We start from the raw sequence: 18,600 nt of genomic DNA on the forward strand, positions 1-18,600 counted from the left end.
TAACATATAATATGTATAGTTGTGTATGAAGGAGTGACTTTATTGACAATCTCGCTAGCTTTATGATCCCAATCACAAATTTGAGAAAGCCTTTCTGTTCAGGTTATGCCAAGTGAGGATTCTCCAGATGACTACATATTACACATGCCCATGACAGACATGACACTGGCAAATGTTGGATCCAGTGAGAGCTTTGCCTCTGCAGCCTGTCTTGCATCCACCCCTTATTTATCAATGGGGAAGTTACCACAACTGCCGAACCCCCCACTCAGCCAGATCAAGGCACCCCAGGAACACCCTGAGGTTGTGTCAGCACAGTCTCTGCAGAACCCCCAACAGCCAAGTTTTGATGTTAGCATAGCACCACCATCTAAAACTTCTCTCAGGTGAGTGGGCATCTTTATTCTGACCCTTTGAACAAGACTGAATAATGATATGTGTATGGAAATATTAAAGTATTTTGTCCCTTGTGGTGAAGTATGTCAGTGCGGAAACTCCCTTCCATTTCAGTCCTATCTTTGAGGGAAGTACAGAGGGCAGTGGGGAAGAGTCCAAGTGTCATCCCAGCCACCTCAACTCTAAACACCATGTGACCACTCTAGAGCTTTGCCCCATCACCATCCCAGACAGTCACAAGCATCACGAGATCGACATGGCTGACTATGTGGCTCCTGAGCCGGATGAGAAGACGGAAGCACTGCTGTCTATGTCAGTTATGATCAACCCTCATGACCCCTTTGACCAGGCTGAGATTGATGAAGTTTTGTCCAGTCTGGAACGTCCTTTAGAGGAATACAAGAACTACTATCATATCAATGAACCCTTGCCACATATGATCACAACATTTGTTCTCCTAGGTGAGTCTTTCTTGAAGTAAAGGGGGCCTAGTGGTTAAAGCGTTCGCTTGTCATGGCAAAGACCTGGGTTCAATTCCCCACATGGGTACAATGTGTGAAGTCCATTTCTGGAGTTCCCCACCGTGATACAGTGTTCACGAATAGCGTCTGACCCTCTGACAAATCCGGCAGATTCACCATCGGTCCGATAGAAGTCTACCACCCGCCCCAGTGTCTGACTATATTTCTCAATGACTTTGACTGAAGTTTTTATATGTGACATGTGACACTTGTTTGCTGTTTATAAATCTAATGTATGTTAATAATTTTGATGCTAATTATAAGAAATGTTTAATCTGAAATATGTGTTTAATTGTATTCTATGGGTCCTGTGAATTTTCAATGGGTCAGACAGACATCTGAAACTTACAGGACCCAATGTCCTGTTACTTTGAAACGCCATTCGTGAACACTCATTGATATTGCTGGAATATTGCTAAAAGCGGTGTAAAACCATACTCACTCACTCTTGGAGTAAACTTATTGCACAAATAATGATGTGAAAGATATAACCTTAAAAGAGAAATTATTTTAGTCAGGAACAACAGTTCTGACAGGCACTCAAGTTAGTTTGTGAAGTTCAGACTAGCTTGTGCCCTCAAAATATTTCGTTTGTTATTAGCAATTGATTTCAGCATGGATTAATATAAAACTCATTGTGCACTGTAGATGATATGTTTGTCAGTGTGTTTTGTTAACAGAATTGAATGTGGAAATGGTTTGTCTCTTTCCAGGAACAGAGACGTACAACATCTCTGAATGTATTGGTAAAGGAGGTTTTGGCAGTGTGTACAGGGGAAGATTATTTGACATGGACAACCTTGATGATTTATGTGATACCGAGGGGGAGGAAAAAGCTCTCAAGGTAGGCAAAACAGTGTGGTTATAAATCTGCAGTGAGCAATAAGGACATTACCTTCTGTCGACATAAGCAACGCATGGATGTCAGTCTACTGTCAACATACACAGTATAATGAGGTCATAACCTGTCAACATACACAGTATAATGAGTGTGATGAGGACATAATTACCACTTGTCTGAGCAGTATCATGAGGCTGTAATAACCACCTGTCTATGTCAGTTATGATCAACCCTCATGACCCCTTTGACCAGGCTGAGATTGATGAAGTTTTGTCCAGTCTGGAACGTCCTTTAGATGAATACAAGAACTACTATCATATCAATGAACCCTTGCCACATATGATCACAACATTTGTTCTCCTAGGTGAGTCTTTCTTGAAGTAAAGGGGGCCTAGTGGTTAAAGCGTTCGCTTGTCATGGCAAAGACCTGGGTTCAATTCCCCACATGGGTACAATGTGTGAAGTCCATTTCTGGAGTTCCCCACCGTGATACAGTGTTCACGAATAGCGTCTGACCCTCTGACAAATCCGGCAGATTCACCAACGGTCCGATAGAAGTCTACCACCCGCCGGCCCCAGTGTCTGACTATATTTCTCAATGACTTTGACTGAAGTTTTTATATGTGACATGTGACACTTGTTTGCTGTTTATAAATCTAATGTATGTTAATAATTTTGATGCTAATTATAAGAAATGTTTAATCTGAAATGTGTGTTTAATTGTATTCTATGGGTCCTGTGAATTTTCAATGGGTCAGACAGACATCTGAAACTTACAGGACCCAATGTCCTGTTACTTTGAACCGCCATTCGTGAACACTCATTGATATTGCTGGAATATTGCTAAAAGCGGTGTAAAACCATACTCACTCACTCTTGGAGTATTGCACAAATAATGATGTGAAAGATATAACCTTAAAAGAGAAATTATTTTAGTCAGGAACAACAGTTCTGACAGGCACTCAAGTTAGTTTGTGAAGTTCAGACTAGCTTGTGCCCTCAAAATATTTCGTTTGTTATTAGCAATTGATTTCAGCATGGATTAATATAAAACTCATTCTGCACTGTAGATAATATGTTTGTCAGTGTGTTTTGTTAACAGAATTGAATGTGGAAATGGTTTGTCTCTTTCCAGGAACAGAGACGTACAACATCTCTGAATGTATTGGTAAAGGAGGTTTTGGCAGTGTGTACAGGGGAAGATTATTTGACATGGACAACCTTGATGATTTATGTGATACCGAGGGGGAGGAAAAAGCTCTCAAGGTAGGCAAAACAGTGTGGTTATAAATCTGCAGTGAGCAATAAGGACATTACCTTCTGTCGACATAAGCAACGCATGGATGTCAGTCTACTGTCAACATACACAGTATAATGAGGTCATAACCTGTCAACATACACAGTATAATGAGTGTGATGAGGACATAATTACCACTTGTCTGAGCAGTATCATCAGGCTGTAATAACCACCTGTCTATGTCAGCAATATCATGAGCAGTATCATGAGGCTTTAATAACCACCTGTCTATGTCAGCAATATCATGAGGCTTTAATAACCGCCTGTCTATGTGAGCAATATCATGAGGCTTTAATAACCGCCTGTCTATGTGAGCAATATCATGAGGTCGTAATAACCACCTGTCTATGTGAGCAATATCATGAGGCTTTAATAACCACCTGTCTATGTGAGCAATATCATGAGGTTGTAATAACCACCTGTCTATGTGAGCAATATCATGAGGCTTTAATAACCGCCTGTCTATGTGAGCAATATCATGGAAGGTCGTAATAACCACCTGTGTCTGTGAGCAATATCATGAGGCGGTAATAACCACCTGTGTCTGTGAGCAATATCATGAGGCCATAATAACCACCTGTCTATGTGAGCAATATCATGGAACATAATAACCACCTGTCAAAATAGGCAATATCATGAGGTTGTAATAACCACTTGTCAGTGTCAGCAATATCATGAGGCCAAAATAACGACCTGTCAATGTGAGCAATATCATGAGGCTGTAATAACCACTTGTCCGTGTCGGCAATATCATGAGGCTGTAATAACCACTTAAGGAAGGAAGTAATTCAGTAAGCAAGCTAGCTGTTACTTCTTTATTCATGTCATCTTTACTTTCTTGAATGTTTCATTGAATGTTTCATTGAGCCTTGTGTTGGCAGGTTCAGAAACCGGCTTGTCCCTGGGAATTCTATATCTGCAGCCAGATCAGTGAGCGCTTGAAGGAAATCAGTGATCCCATGGATGTGGTTAGTTCCATCATTCTCTCCTACCTGTTAGTAGTTAGGTAACACCTGCTGTGAGCTTTACAGCATCTTTTACTAATGAAACACCTGTATGTGTTACAGGTAATACCTTCTGTATGTCATGGCATAAAGTGCACGTATTACCTACTCCAAATAATGCAGGAAACACCTGTAAATGATACAGGTGATATCTACTGAAAGATGTACAGGTAGCTATTGCTGTATGTTGCCTTGTGTTTTTCAGAGTGATTCCCTGATGGCTATCGACAAAGGTTATTTCTATGATGATGGCAGCTGTCTCATCAGCACCTTACACACCAAAGGCTCTCTCCTGGTAAGTAATACCCTGTGGCTTCTTCTTGTTCGATAATTGGAAAATTGAATCAGACAACCGTATCAGTTCAGAGCAAAGATCACGATGATTCAACTAGCCCCCAAAGAATCTGCTTTATGCATAATGTATGATTTAAAGTTAGTCATAGGGCTGGGACGATACACTATGTCATGATACGATACATATTGCGATATTTTTCCTGCGATACGATACGTATCACGATACATACACCTTGAAAGAATCACACAGTATCAAGATTTAAAATGATTATTTCAAGGTATTTGTGTTTAACAATAATACTTTTGTAATAAACAAACAAGTAACTCCATCATACTTGCGTATCTTTCTCTAAATAATTACTGTAACATGTTTAAGATAATACTGTTTTGAAAACAAGTTGTGTATCGTTTTGTTTCGATACACCAGTCGACGATACGATAGCTGTATCAAACTTAAATGTATCGCAATGCATCGGTGAATCATCCCAGCCCTAGTTAGTCAATGCTTATGTTTAAAGATACATTTCTGAACTGACATGTTCCTAGATATCTGTGACCGCCTCCGTGGTGTAGTGGTTAGAGCGTCCGCCCAGAGAGAGCGGAAGGTCGCGGGTTCGATCCCCGACCGCATCATACCAAAAGACGTTAAAATATGGTACTTGTTGGTTCCTGCCTGGCGTTTGGCATTAATGGGTACAACAAGGACTGGTCGGCTCGGAGTCAGTATAATGTGTCTGAGTGGGGTATTCATGCTTCACTGCAGCATGGTATCTCAGTGGGCTAGCACTATAAAACAAGCTTAAGTCTGGGCTAGTACAAGCAGCCGCACCTACACATACACATGCATGCACGTCGTCATATGAGCGAAATATTCTCAAGCACGACGTTAAACCCAATTTCACCTCACCTCCTAGATATCTGTGACCATTCCTATGTTGTAGTTGAAGTAGTAATACATAGCTTGGTTTTGTGTTCTTTTTAGTCCCTGGTGAACTATGTCCGCGTACAATCGACACTGCGCAATGATATGGAGCCACTTGTGATGTTCATGACGATTGAGATGATGCACATGGTAGAGAAGCTGCACAAGTGTAACATCATTCATGGAGACATCAAACCAGACAACTTCCTAATCAGAAACATGTAAGACATAGATTGGCGACATACTGCCATTTTATGTAAATAAACACAGAAATAATCGCCTGATATAAGAGTGAGTGAGTTTACCTTTACGCCGCTTTTAGCAATATTCCAGCAATATCACGGTGGGGGACACCAGAAAGGGCTTCACACATTGTACCCATGCGGAGAATTGAACCTGGGTCTTCGGCATGATGAGCAAGCGTTTTAACCACTAGGCTACGCCATCACCCCCTGATATTCGTTTCCCCCAAGCGACAATGTGTGAAGCTCACATTTGGCGTCTCCTGTTGTCATGTTGCTTGAATATTGCTAAAAGCAGCATAAAACCACTCTCACTGAGTTTAGGCCAGGTATGTAGTGCTGGATCCAGCCCTGCCTGTAAAGTGAGACAGTTTAGTGTAGGCATATGCCTTGTGCTTGCTTCAGCCTCTGCCTGTTTGGTGAGAAGGCTTAGTGTAGGTATATGCCTTGTGCTTGCTTCTGGCCCTGCCTATTTGGTGAGACAGTTTAGTGTAGGCATATGCCTTGTGCTTGCTTCAGCCTCTGCCTATTTGGTGAGACAGCTTAGTGTAGGTATATGCCTTGTGCTTGCTTCAGCCTCTGCCTCTTTGGTGAGACCTAGTGTAGGTATATTTGGTGAGACAATTTAGTGTAGGTATATGCCTTGTGCTTGCTTCAGCCTCTGCCTATTTGGTGAAACAGCTTAGTGTAGGTATATGCCTTGTGCTTGCTTCAGCCTCTGCCTATTTGGTGAGACAGTTTAGTGTAGGCATATGCCTTGTGCTTGCTTCAGCCTCTGCCTATTTGGTGAGACAGCTTAGTGTAGGCATATGCCTTATGCTTGCTTCAGCCTCTGCCTATTTGGTGAGACAGCTTAGTGTAGGCATATGCCTTGTGCTTGCTTCTGGCCCTGCCTATTTGGTGAGATAGTTTAGTGTAGGCATTTGTGTTGCGTTGGATCAAACTAGGTCTGTGCTTGCTGAGGCCTCGGCCTATTTGAGACATTGTGAGATAGTTTAGTGTAGGCATATGCCTTGTGCTTGTTTCAGGCCCTGCCTATTTGGTGAGATAGTTTAGTGTAGGCATTTGTCTTGTGTTGGATCAAACTAGGTCTGTATGGTGAGATAGTTTAGTGTAGGCATATGCCTTGTGCTTGTTTCAGGCCCTGCCTATTTGGTGAGATAGTTTAGTGTAGGCATTTGTCTTGTGTTGGATCAAACCAGGTCTGTATGGTGAGACAGTTTAGTGTATGATATGTCTCTTGCTTACTTCAGCCCCTGCCTATATGGTGAGACAGTTTAGTGTATGATTTGTCTCTTGCTTGGATCAGCCCAAGGTCTGTATGGTGAGACAGTTTAGTGTATGATATGTCTCTTGCTTACTTCAGCCCCTGCCTATATGGTGAGACAGTTTAGTGTATGATATGTCTCTTGCTTACTTCAGCCCCTGCCTATATGGTGAGACAGTTTAGTGTATGATATGTCTCTTGCTTACTTCAGCCCCTGCCTATATGGTGAGACAGTTTAGTGTATGATATGTCTCTTGCTTACTTCAGCCAGTCTGTATGGTGAGACAGTTTAGTGTATGATATGTCTCTTGCTTACTTCAGCCCCTGCCTATATGGTGAGACAGTTTAGTGTATGATATGTCTCTTGCTTACTTCAGCCCCTGCCTATATGGTGAGACAGTTTAGTGTATGATATGTCTCTTGCTTACTTCAGCCCCTGCCTATATGGTGAGATAGTTTAGTGTAGTGATGATATGTCTCTTGCTTACTTCAGCCCCTGCCTATATGGTGAGACAGTTTAGTGTATGATATGTCTCTTGCTTACTTCAGCCCCTGCCTATATGGTGAGACAGTTTAGTGTATGATATGTCTCTTGCTTACTTCAGCCCCTGCCTATATGGTGAGACAGTTTAGTGTATGATATGTCTCTTGCTTACTTCAGCCCCTGCCTATATGGTGAGACAGTTTAGTGTATGATATGTCTCTTGCTTACTTCAGCCCCTGCCTATATGGTGAGATAGTTTAGTGTATGATATGTCTCTTGCCTACTTCAGCCCCTGCCTATATGGTGAGACTACAAAGGAAGAAGTATTCGGCCGCTCTACACAAACCCTGAAGCTGATCGACTTTGGACGCAGCATTGACATGACAAGATACCCCCCTGGCACCACCTTCCTGGCAAAGTGCGCCACAGAGGGCTTCCGGTGTATTGAGATGAGGACAGACATGCCCTGGACGTATCAGGTCAGAATTCTACTCGTATATTCCTCATGTTCATTGACTGTGGCTCATGTTGTGGTTTATGTCAACATCTCCTCTTTTCTAATAGCGATCTGCATAATTTTGCAGGAGTATGATACCTTAGTCTGATACCTTAGTCTGATTGTACAAATGGAAAGAAGATACAGACATTGTGAATCTTTGTGGTTCAAATTGTGTACTCAAACCAATTAATGTTAGCAGATATATGCAAGTTAAATCAACTGAAAACAGGATTAAATACTGTGTGAACTATACCATAACAAGTTAGGTGAGATCGAAATGTTACTGTCTAAATTAATCCATTTCTGCACTACAGATGGCTGATTCATTTCATATTGACAATTGATCAATGATGCCAGAGAAGACACCTTGTTTCTTATTTTACCCGTGGACATCCTTGTTAGAAAAGGTCACCCACAACCTTTGCTGGTCAAGCGAGAGACCTTAATCATATGAACATCATAATCATGCTTACAATATCAATCTCTGCTTTGTCCCTTTGGACCGTATCACCATATAGCTGAAATATTGCTGGATATCATGTTAAACAACAAATGTTTCTTTTGAATGCCATTTGAAATGACTGTGAAAGTTGGTTGTTTTTCAGACGGACCTGTTTGGACTTATTGGTACAATACATGTCTTGGTGTTCTGTGACTACATGAAAGTGTACCAGTCACAAGGGGTGTGGCACATGACAAGTAGCTTCCAGAGGTGGGTTATAACAGTGTTGTCTAGTGTTGTGAGTGGGTGGGAGTATATCAACATGTATCTAATCTTATTGCCTAACATATGTAGGTCTTGGAATGTCATTTAAAAACTTGACTAGTAACTAATGACTACAATTGTTGCAATATGTTGGTGTTGATTCTATCGCTTGCTTGATGATGCTGTTTGAATCTGTTGTCTCATCTCTCACCAGGAAGTGGAATGTTAGTCTGTGGAAGAGCGTGTTCCATCGACTGCTCAACATCCCCAGCTGTGACGAGTTGCCGGACCTGGCTGCCATTCGGTGTGAGCTGGAGGACTACTTCATGGAAAATCTTGTTACCAAGTACAACCAGGTGGCGCTCAACATCACCTCTAACATGGGTGAAAACTTGAAATAGTGATTATAAAACCAGTTGGCTGAGTATTGACATGTACCTTGATGCAGCCACATCGTGCTATATATGCTCTCCAGGTACAAGTCATTAAGTCACAGGTACAGTTATCACCAAGTACTCTAGAGCACAGGTACATTTGTCTCTCTTGAAATCAGAATTCCAAAACAGGCTTATGTATCTCCATGGAAACAGTGTACCAGTACTCTGCAACACTGATGGACATATGCTCATGGAAAGTGTACTAGTGCTCTACAACAAAGATGGATGTATCGCCATGGAAACAGTGTACCAGTACTATACAACACTGATGGACATATGCTCATGGAAAGTGTACTAGTGCTCTACAACAAAGATGGATGTATCGCCATGGAAACAGTGTACCAGTACTATACAACACTGGACATATGCTCATGGAAAGTGTAATAGTGCTCTACAACAAAGATGGATGTATCGTCATGGAAACAGTGCACTGTACTATTACAACACTGATGGACATATGCTCATGGAAAGTGTACTAGTACTCTACAACAAAGATGGATGTATCATCATGGAAACAGTGTACCAGTACTAGACGACACTGATGGACATATGCTCATGGAAAGTGTACTAGTGCTCTACAACAAAGATGGATGTATCGCCATGGAAACAGTGTACCAGTACTATACAACACTGATGGACATATGCTCATGGAAAGTGTACTAGTGCTCTACAACAAAGATGGATGTATCGTCATGGAAACAGTGCACCTGTACTATACAACAAAGATGGACATATGCTCATGGAAAGTGTACTAGTGCTCTACAGCAAAGATGGATGTATCATCATGGAAACGGTGTGCCACTACATTAAAACACCTGTGTATGTATCTCCATGGAAACAACACACACACTCTAAACATATGGATTATCTATATCTGCAATAATGACTTGTCTCCAGAATGCAAGTGAATATATGTAAATCAGAAAGAAAAATTACTTTAGGACACTGATACCAATATTTCCATGGCTATAACTTCTTTATGAAACAGGAGAGACATGTTCCTGAACTGACATGCCTGTGTTACTATGGAAACATGTTCCAGAATTCACAGTAAATAGACAAGTATGTAGGTGAGTATACATGTGGGATTGGCTGCAAAACATTATGCTACTTGCATGTTGCCAGGATGAAAACCGATTATTCTACATAAGCTAATCCAATTCCTGAGACTGTATCGCTTGGAAGAGATAATCTTAATCTTTCATATGGAACCTTCTCACCAGCTCTCTCCTCTCCAAGGATTTTGTGTGTTTACACCTAGTATAGATATTTACCCTTCAGTCCATATCCCAAGACTACCTTGTTTAGAGAAACAAGCGATTAGCCTGAACCGTACAAGATCCATGCACCTTCCTGCTGAACAAACCTGCTTGGACTGACTAATCAGTAATCATCACTTTGTTAAAAGATGTAGACTGCTGTGTATCTACCTTGTACATATCTAATTATCTGTACACAGCTGCATGCTATCATCTCTCTGTCATCTTTTCTGTCCATCTTGTTATGTACCAAGCCCTTGAAATGTACATATTTTCATTATCATAAACTGTACAGAATAAACCGTAACCATGCAAGTTTTTATGATTTATTGTGCAATATTTCTAGGGTTTTCTCCATATATCATAATCACATTTGTATAAGGTATATTTTTTAAACTATCACAAAATGTTCAGCTGACATGTATAGTGGACCTGATATGTAGCGATATTGCTCTGAGTGAATCTTACCATCATTGACCAATCATACAGAACTATGCAACAAGTCTCAACAGTATCCAAACATCACATTAGGAATATATGATCTGATGAATATTATGCTTTAAGTCTCTTGATCTGATTCAACATTAAAATCAAAAGTCATGTCCAACATCATGATCATGTCTTGGTGTAAATACATGGAAAAATATCTTCATTCATGGTCCCAAAGTTTGAGGCAGTCTTTCAGGCTGACATGTACAGATCAAATTACAGGATTTCCATGTGCTACCTGAGAACATGTTGGCCATTGATGAACAAGTCAGCCAACTGTTTATGACACAGGTCCGGTCTTCTACAATGAGGTAAAAAAGGTACAACAAGGTTATTAATTTTCAACCAGTACATAATGATCATAGCAACTATTTGAGACAGGTGGATACATAAATCTATAGATAATTGGATGAATGAGATTGAGAATCTGTGCCACCGTGATACATACTGAAGCAAGTTTTGTGTTTGAATTGTGTATTAAGTGCATCCTATCTTCCCAGACAAATACATGTATATAGACTAACAAGTAATGGTTCTTGGCTGGTTTTATATATTGGAGAAGTCATTTTTAGAAAGTGGAACAGTTCATTGAGTTTTGATGTACAACCAGTGAAGATGAAGTTGTGACTCACTCTCCTAGTCTGTAGTGATGGGAATTGGTTCATTACTACCGATCAATCATCGAAAATAATTGGTTAGCGTCATTTATGAAATTTGTTAATGCACATTAAAATAAAGGGGGGGGGAATGTAGTTCTTCTGGGTTTTTTTTGGCAAAGTTTCACATCTTTAAAGGATGACTAGTATGTTAGGAACATAAATTTCTTGGAATCTTTAAGATAAATTCAATCATGACTTGAAACGAGCTTGTAGTGCTTACGAAATGTAACAGACAAAACCAACCATGTGAAAAATATTGTTAATGAAAACAAGTGTTCCAGAATTGTTTGTGTTCGATTATGAGACATTATGATCGATTGCTTGGTCGTTTAGTCACTATGACCAATCTTCGATTACATGTATTTCAATTAATCGGACCACCACTACTAGTCTGCTGCCTGTATGGCACCAATGTCCACCAGGGTAGGCTTGTGGTCCACTGCTTCAAGGAACTTGCTGAGATCTGAAGGTGAGATACCAGTGCTTGCTGCATTGGTCATTGGATGGAAATAGAGCCTGGTGTAAGTGTCCCCTATAAAACGTGAGTCCATGAGCAGCTGCACATCCTTGACTTTATCATTGATCAGACCAAATATAGTGACACTTCCCTGCTGCAGTCCAAGCTTGTCAGACAGGATGCTCTCGTCCGCGAACCGTAGCCCTCCTGGAGCCTTTTACTGCTTTAGCCAAGTCATTTAATTTGATGTCAGCATCATGAGCGGCACAGAATAAATACAGTTTCTTTTTCTTGTCTCTGAGAAACAGGTTCTTGGCAAACATTCCCTCTAGATGTGACACATGAGGAATTGCCTGCTCTACAGTAAATACCTACAACAAACATTAAACACATTGCACATTTTGTGAGAAACTGATCACCAACAGACAGTTACCAGTGATCTGTTTCAAAGAGAAATATTTTGTCCAACAATATATGTTCAACTTTCACTTTACTATGACATTGATGTAATTTAATTTTACTTAATTTTTCAAGTTTAATGAATTGTAACTACTGACCACATCACTGAATGGAATATGTATGAAGGAAGGCTTTTTTAACTTGCATCAGTCCTGGTTAAATGGAGATAAATCTATTCATTTATTTTCCATTTTCAGGTGGTTCATTGTTGATCAAACACTACAAAATGTCATTTAAAACTGAATGCATCATGTCTTAGCAAATATTGTAAGTTAGCAAACATGGATATTTTTCTGTAGTGAGGTTTGAGCCCATAATTCTGTAAAAGTATTGCTAAAAATACTCATAATTCCTTATCCTTTCCAAAAAAACAAAACAAAGAAAATGTGTGTAAGAAAAATATTAAATATATTTCGAATATATAATTTTATGCAGCCATATAACTATTGAACTGCACAAAATTGGGATTATCTCCTAAAGTGTATCAAGGAGGCTGGTGAAAGAAATAAACTGAATAGTAACTATATTGAATAGGAGTGCAGATGGCACAAAAATCAAAATGTTTTCATGCGGTTTTGAACCAAGTTGACAAACCTGCATGAAAGTACTGTTCAAATAGACTCGAGTAATATCGAATTATCTCCCTTATGTTGACCACACCTTCCAGCGTGTTTCAACAGAAAGAGTTCACATTCGTCATTAGCGCATAACCAGGTTCTTTTATTCTGTTTACACTTTCTACTATATGGTGCTTGTAGAATATGAGGAATATCCATTTTAACAATCCGTTGTATAACTGCATTTTCTCGTCAGCAGGTAGTTGAATCAGACACGCACTGTTTGTCTTCTATACAACCGAGTGTGCACTAGAGTACGTTTAAGGACAGAAAATTCACTTTCTACTTATCCTTGTACCTCAGGGTGTTCATGTGTATCACAGTCAAGTCCCATCTCCACCAGCTTGGCCAGCAGTTCTTCCTTCCCTACACGCGCTGAGTCGGTGCTCGCCATGGCTGCAGGGCTGGTTAGGCGGGAAATGTAAACGTTGATGAATTATGTAGTAAGTCGATGCGCTGTTTGATTCCGTTGAAAGCTTGTTTTGATTGCAACTCTTTATTCAAACCCCGGCTAGAATGCACTTTACCGGGCACAGCCTTCGCTGCTTCCTTTACAATCCTTAGAGTTAGGCACCCTTTACGATCCTTAGGGTTAGGGAACCCCAGAAGCGCTAATAAATCTGAAAAGTGCGCCCGGTAAAGTGCAGTACTCTCGACGTAATTTCCATAGACTTACATGTTAATTTAGTGTAGCATAAATATTTTTCTTGAATTAAATTTTCGTAAGATCCAAGTCAAATTTTGCACATTTGTGATGAATCATCTTACCTACAATCACATAATTTCTGTTTAATTTTCCATTGCTTATTTATCGAGTGGCAACAGTTTAATCAACATGTGTACAGTGCCGTGAACTCCTTTAACATGGCGGCCTATGGGGTTCTGCGTTGTGGAACCATACGTAAGTTGATAAATGTGATGTCATTAGTGGTCGGAAAATTGAACTGAAATTATGTGCGCAGATCAGAGATGATTTCAAATTTGCCTGTCATATTTTACAAAGATCCATTCTAAACTCACTTCATGAAAATTATTTATGCTACACTGAAATAACATGTAAGTCTATGCATGGACATTACGTCAAGCGTCTGAATACTTTTTGCACGGGTCTACTAGGACGACTTATAGCGAGTATTGCTTTTACAGTTGTATCAACATAATTACAGAAGTAAGCTCGATCTAGATATTTATAAGTTGTTTTTACAGTTATAGAAAATATGTGTATGTGCATTTATGAAACTCTTGCATGTTTTGGACGTATGACAGTACATGTAGGGGTTTGTCCTAAATGTGTCAAAACGAAAAAACTGTCTTGACAAGCCAGTTAAAAAACATTTTAAAGATATTATCGAACCATGCAAGCCTATGACCAAAGCTGAATTTAGTTGGAGATATAGGTAAGCAGTATGAATAATATCACCTTGCATCAAATACACCAAGTAAGATTCTCCCTTGAAGTTATATTTAGCTCATCGTGATATATACTTTCAAGTATTATGAAGTTATTATTTTTAACACTATGTTAAGTTATCAATAACTTTTACATAATATATATGACCCTTCTTCCCACCTTTCACTATCTATCCTATCACCTACTTTTCTTTTCTCCATATAGGATTATGTTGTCTTGCTCAGGAATATTGACTGCCGAACAGTTATCGCCATATTTTAGCGGTATTTACAAAATTACTCCGCCGTTTGTTAAATTAATGAAACAAAATTAATTATGATACTTAATTAGCTATTGTGCAGATCGATGCTCATGCTGTTGATCACTGGATTGTCTCGTCCAGACTTGATTATTTACAGACCGCCATATAGCTGGAATATTGCCGAGTGCAGCGTAAAACTAACCTCACTCGCTCACTTAATTTGCTATTCACCGATGTGTCCAGCCCGTTCACTGCCGCCGATCATGTTTTTATAGAACACAGCAGAAGGGAATCATGGCAGTACAAATAGATGTTTTGTCACAACTAACTGTAACGGTTATCGCCATTTTGGAATTTCTCATGCCATACGTGAAATAATATATATTTATATCATACAGTAATCTCGAATAATTGATTGTGTGACTATTTGAATGTGTCTTTTACAGTAGATTCATTGGAAATGAAGCAATTCATGGCTGTTGTGAACTTGAACTTGCTATTATATAGAATGTGTGACATCCCCCCCCCCCAACTAAGTTACAATTTTTTTTATAGTTTTCATAACTATCTCTAATTTGTCTCTTATGTTACTTACCGTGAAGAATTTTCTTTTGCTGTCCTTTATTGTTGTCAAAAACCATGGAAAAAAATACCTGAAGTGTAATTGACCGGAATTGCGCAGGTGTGATGTTGATGTATTGGTGATAACTGTTCACCAGCCAGTATATCTGCAGCCTATTTTCTCTGTGACAAGGTACAAGTGATTTATTCTTCCTCACAGAAACTTATTTCACTCCCACGTGGGATACATGTACTTTTCTTAGGATCATGTGAACCGATCAAATCACTACACTCACAGTGTGACATGTGATTCCTGATAAGAAAAGGTCCCCACTGACCATGGTAACCTATGTCTATCTGAAGAGACCACGAATACATTGGATGGTTAATCTCGTTGACTTCCATGCATCCATGTCGGTGTAGCCCTGCGACATGTTGGTCATTATTTATGACCTCAATAGCAGTAGTTACTAGTGGTGGTCCGATTGATTGAAATAATCGAAGATTGACTAAACGACCAAGCAATCGATCCTGTTTTCTCATAATCGAACACAAACAATTCTGGAACACGTTTTCATTAACAGTATTTTTCACTAGGTTGGTTTTGTCTGTTACATTTCATAAGCACTACAAGCTCGTTCCAAGTCATGATTGAAGTTATCTTAAAGACTCTAAGAAATTTATGTTCCTAACATACTAGTCATCCTTTAAAGATGTGAAATTTTGCCCCCCCCAAAACTCCAAAGAACCACATGTTTTTCCCCTTATTTTTCTGTGCATTAACAAATTTCATAAATGAAGCTAACCAATTATTTTCGATGATTGATCGGTTGTAATGAATCAATCATCAATTATGAGATTTTAACCAATTCTCAACACTAGTAGTTACCATACCTGGATATGTTTTTCACAAGTACGTTTTGATGATCAATGATGTCTAATGATCAATGTGTTACCAGGCAGTAATGTTACTGTGATGCTTGTCCTGAGAGGCAACTAAGAGGATGAGGTGGTCAGGCTCACTGACATGGTTGATACATGTCATTGTATCCCAGCTGCATAGATAGATGCTCATGCTGTTGGGTCACTGGATTGTCTGGTCCACTGACACTCTTGATTATTTACAGACCGCTGCCATATAGCTGGAATATTGCTGTGTGTGGCGTAAACAACAAAGAAATCTGGACTGGTCAACAGACAACAACAGATGCAGGAAGTAAAAACAGCTGTTTATTAAAAAAGTGTAAGCGTTGTACAAAATACATCCAACAGATCTGCATACAGCCATTGCATAATCAATGCTGAAAAATGCAACAATGGTTTTAGAAACAGAACTATCTATACAAATATGATGAGGCCTACTCTAATCTACCTCTTATACACTGTAGGGAATGCTTTAACAAGTGAGCGAGTTGGTTTTTACACAGCCATCGGCTTACTGTGGCAGGAAAGCCTGAATTAATGCAAATCCCAGACATTTACCATTTTGGCAAAACCCGCCTGCACAGCTATGGTGCTGCCGAACCTAGAAACAATCAGTGGGAACCATTATCCGAACCAACAGTCACAGGATTTTGGCATCGGCATGATTGTAATCTACACGCACAACTACAGCTCGTCAGATCACAGGGCCACCCTTTCAACATGTCAACTGAAGCTGGTTTAACATGTCGGTGATGACTGATCACTGACTGAAATGAATATCCTGTTTTTGGCCATCTTCACCATCGAAAGCAGGATACAATGTTTTTTGTAAGTTTTGTTTTACACAACTGTCAGCAACATTCATGCAGATAATGCAACTTGTAAATAATACAATTTTGGCCTTGACAACCAGTAGTTGAAAGTATGATTAGCTGTCCTAGACAAAGACAACGATGACACAGGTAACAGCTAACACCTGGTCATCATAATTACAACAATCTCATAGCTGGATATCTATTGCAGACTGAGTATGTGCATTGATCACCCCTTGCCATTGTCACGTCATAGACACAAATGCATTAAAAGTAATACATGAAAGGGAGGGTTCATCAAGAAATGTAACTAGAATTTATTCATGAAAAATTACCATATATATTTTTATTAATTTTCAAGACCGAAGGAAATAGTTTTAGAACATGAAATAGTGAAAATCTGTTCAAGCATTAGATAAAGACTATTCTTGATGGAAGTGATGACTCATCAGAGATGACCTATAAATCTTGGCACAAGACCATACTGATGGTATCATGTAAAGCAATACAAAGATTCAATTGAATACCATAACAATTAACCAAGATATATATCTACAACATGTTTTTTCGAGTATACTAGAAGTATATTATCAGTACTGGTTCGTCTCCATGAGACCCATCTCATCATGTGACATTTAAAGTTGTTTACAGATAAGCTGTTATTATTCAAACAATGAACAAGACATCATCAGGGGTTGGGTAAATCATTCACCTAAATCAATACCATATTTGTTTCAACAGTCACAACCATTTAGCAGAGGGAACGTATAAGAGATTCACTGATCCAGTAGTGCAGTGATGAAAGTGCAGAGTGAATAAAGGTGCAAAAGTATAGCGTGTAAATGTTTCAAAATTTTCCTTGGAAAAAAGCTGGGTAATCAAGTGTTATCAAAATTAAAGCTGGCTCATATACAAAAAATCAGATGGTTTCTGTGTTTTTTTGTGTTTGTATGTTTTCTTATATAATGTTTAACTTGCAAATCAAACAGCATCTGTTTGTGCACACAACCATTTCTGATAACGCCTCTGGTTTTAACCAATGTTTTCAATATATCCAGAAGACCACAAAGTGCAGCAAGTGTAATGTCTGCAGGTTGATCTGGCTCAGAACTGCTGCCAATTTGATTACAACCATGCTCTGAATAAATATCTCCGTAAAAACCTACCCAAATGCAGTGTCTTACTTCCATGAAAGAATATCTACATGAGGATGGCACTGTACAAAAACTATGACGATAATAATAGCCTATATAAGGAAGTCACGTTCACTTCAGCGCCAAGATCCCTTTGTACAATAGCATACATATTACTGACATTCATTTGACAGTTAATTACTGCCCTTCCTTCAAGGTCATACAAATCCCTCTACCATGACCATCACATTTCTGTATAAGTGTTTGAAAATACATGTCAAAATATAAAGAAAAATTAACAGTGATGTGAGAAGACTATGATCACAACTTCTACACAAGATGCATGGAATGCAGAGTTCTTGGAAACAGAACAGTTAGAACTGATACACTGTATATGGAACATTGGAAATTTTACTATAAATTGTATATTTATATACTTATCCTATCTCACGGTACGCACCTCTCTTCTTCTTCTACGACCATGTGTGGAAATGTGCTGTAGGCTAAGTTGAATCAAAACTTCCTGGCCTCTGACCACTGCCCCCACTCCGATAGCAGTACCTGTCAATCATCTCAATAAGCGTGCAGATCGCTCAGATGATCACGTGACGCTCTGTGCCTGTCATTCTCTTTCTTGTCGCTACACCGAGTGGACATGTGTTGTTCTC

At 39.4% G+C, this 18,600-nt stretch overlaps 2 protein-coding genes across 2 annotated transcripts in view; one reads left to right on the forward strand and one right to left on the reverse strand.

Annotated features, from left to right (window-relative positions):
• The window catches only part of LOC124254535 (mitotic checkpoint serine/threonine-protein kinase BUB1-like), a 40,884-nt gene extending 31,586 nt beyond the window's left edge, over positions 1–9,298 (forward strand). Inside the window, exons 16-24 of the mRNA XM_046688350.1 lie at positions 103–386; positions 511–857; positions 1,631–1,761; positions 3,937–4,023; positions 4,265–4,354; positions 5,336–5,496; positions 7,558–7,747; positions 8,373–8,479; positions 8,688–9,298. Coding sequence (XP_046544306.1) covers positions 103–386; positions 511–857; positions 1,631–1,761; positions 3,937–4,023; positions 4,265–4,354; positions 5,336–5,496; positions 7,558–7,747; positions 8,373–8,479; positions 8,688–8,874 — 1,584 coding nt within the window. The 3' untranslated portion in view covers positions 8,875–9,298. The remainder of the gene's footprint in view (positions 1–102; positions 387–510; positions 858–1,630; positions 1,762–3,936; positions 4,024–4,264; positions 4,355–5,335; positions 5,497–7,557; positions 7,748–8,372; positions 8,480–8,687) is intronic.
• A 1,183-nt stretch (positions 9,299–10,481) lies between these two features.
• Positions 10,482–13,286, reverse strand: LOC124254536 (prolyl-tRNA synthetase associated domain-containing protein 1-like). The gene is given in 4 exon segments (XM_046688351.1): positions 10,482–11,302; positions 11,712–11,991; positions 11,993–12,145; positions 13,149–13,286. Coding segments are annotated over 4 exon segments (537 nt in total). The 5' UTR covers positions 13,245–13,286; the 3' UTR covers positions 10,482–11,294.
• Between the last annotated feature and the right edge of the window lie 5,314 nt (positions 13,287–18,600).

This window comes from Haliotis rubra, unplaced genomic scaffold, assembly GCF_003918875.1.
Source record: "Haliotis rubra isolate DU_JTF1 unplaced genomic scaffold, ASM391887v1 Scf574, whole genome shotgun sequence".
Taxonomy (NCBI): domain Eukaryota; kingdom Metazoa; phylum Mollusca; class Gastropoda; order Lepetellida; family Haliotidae; genus Haliotis; species Haliotis rubra.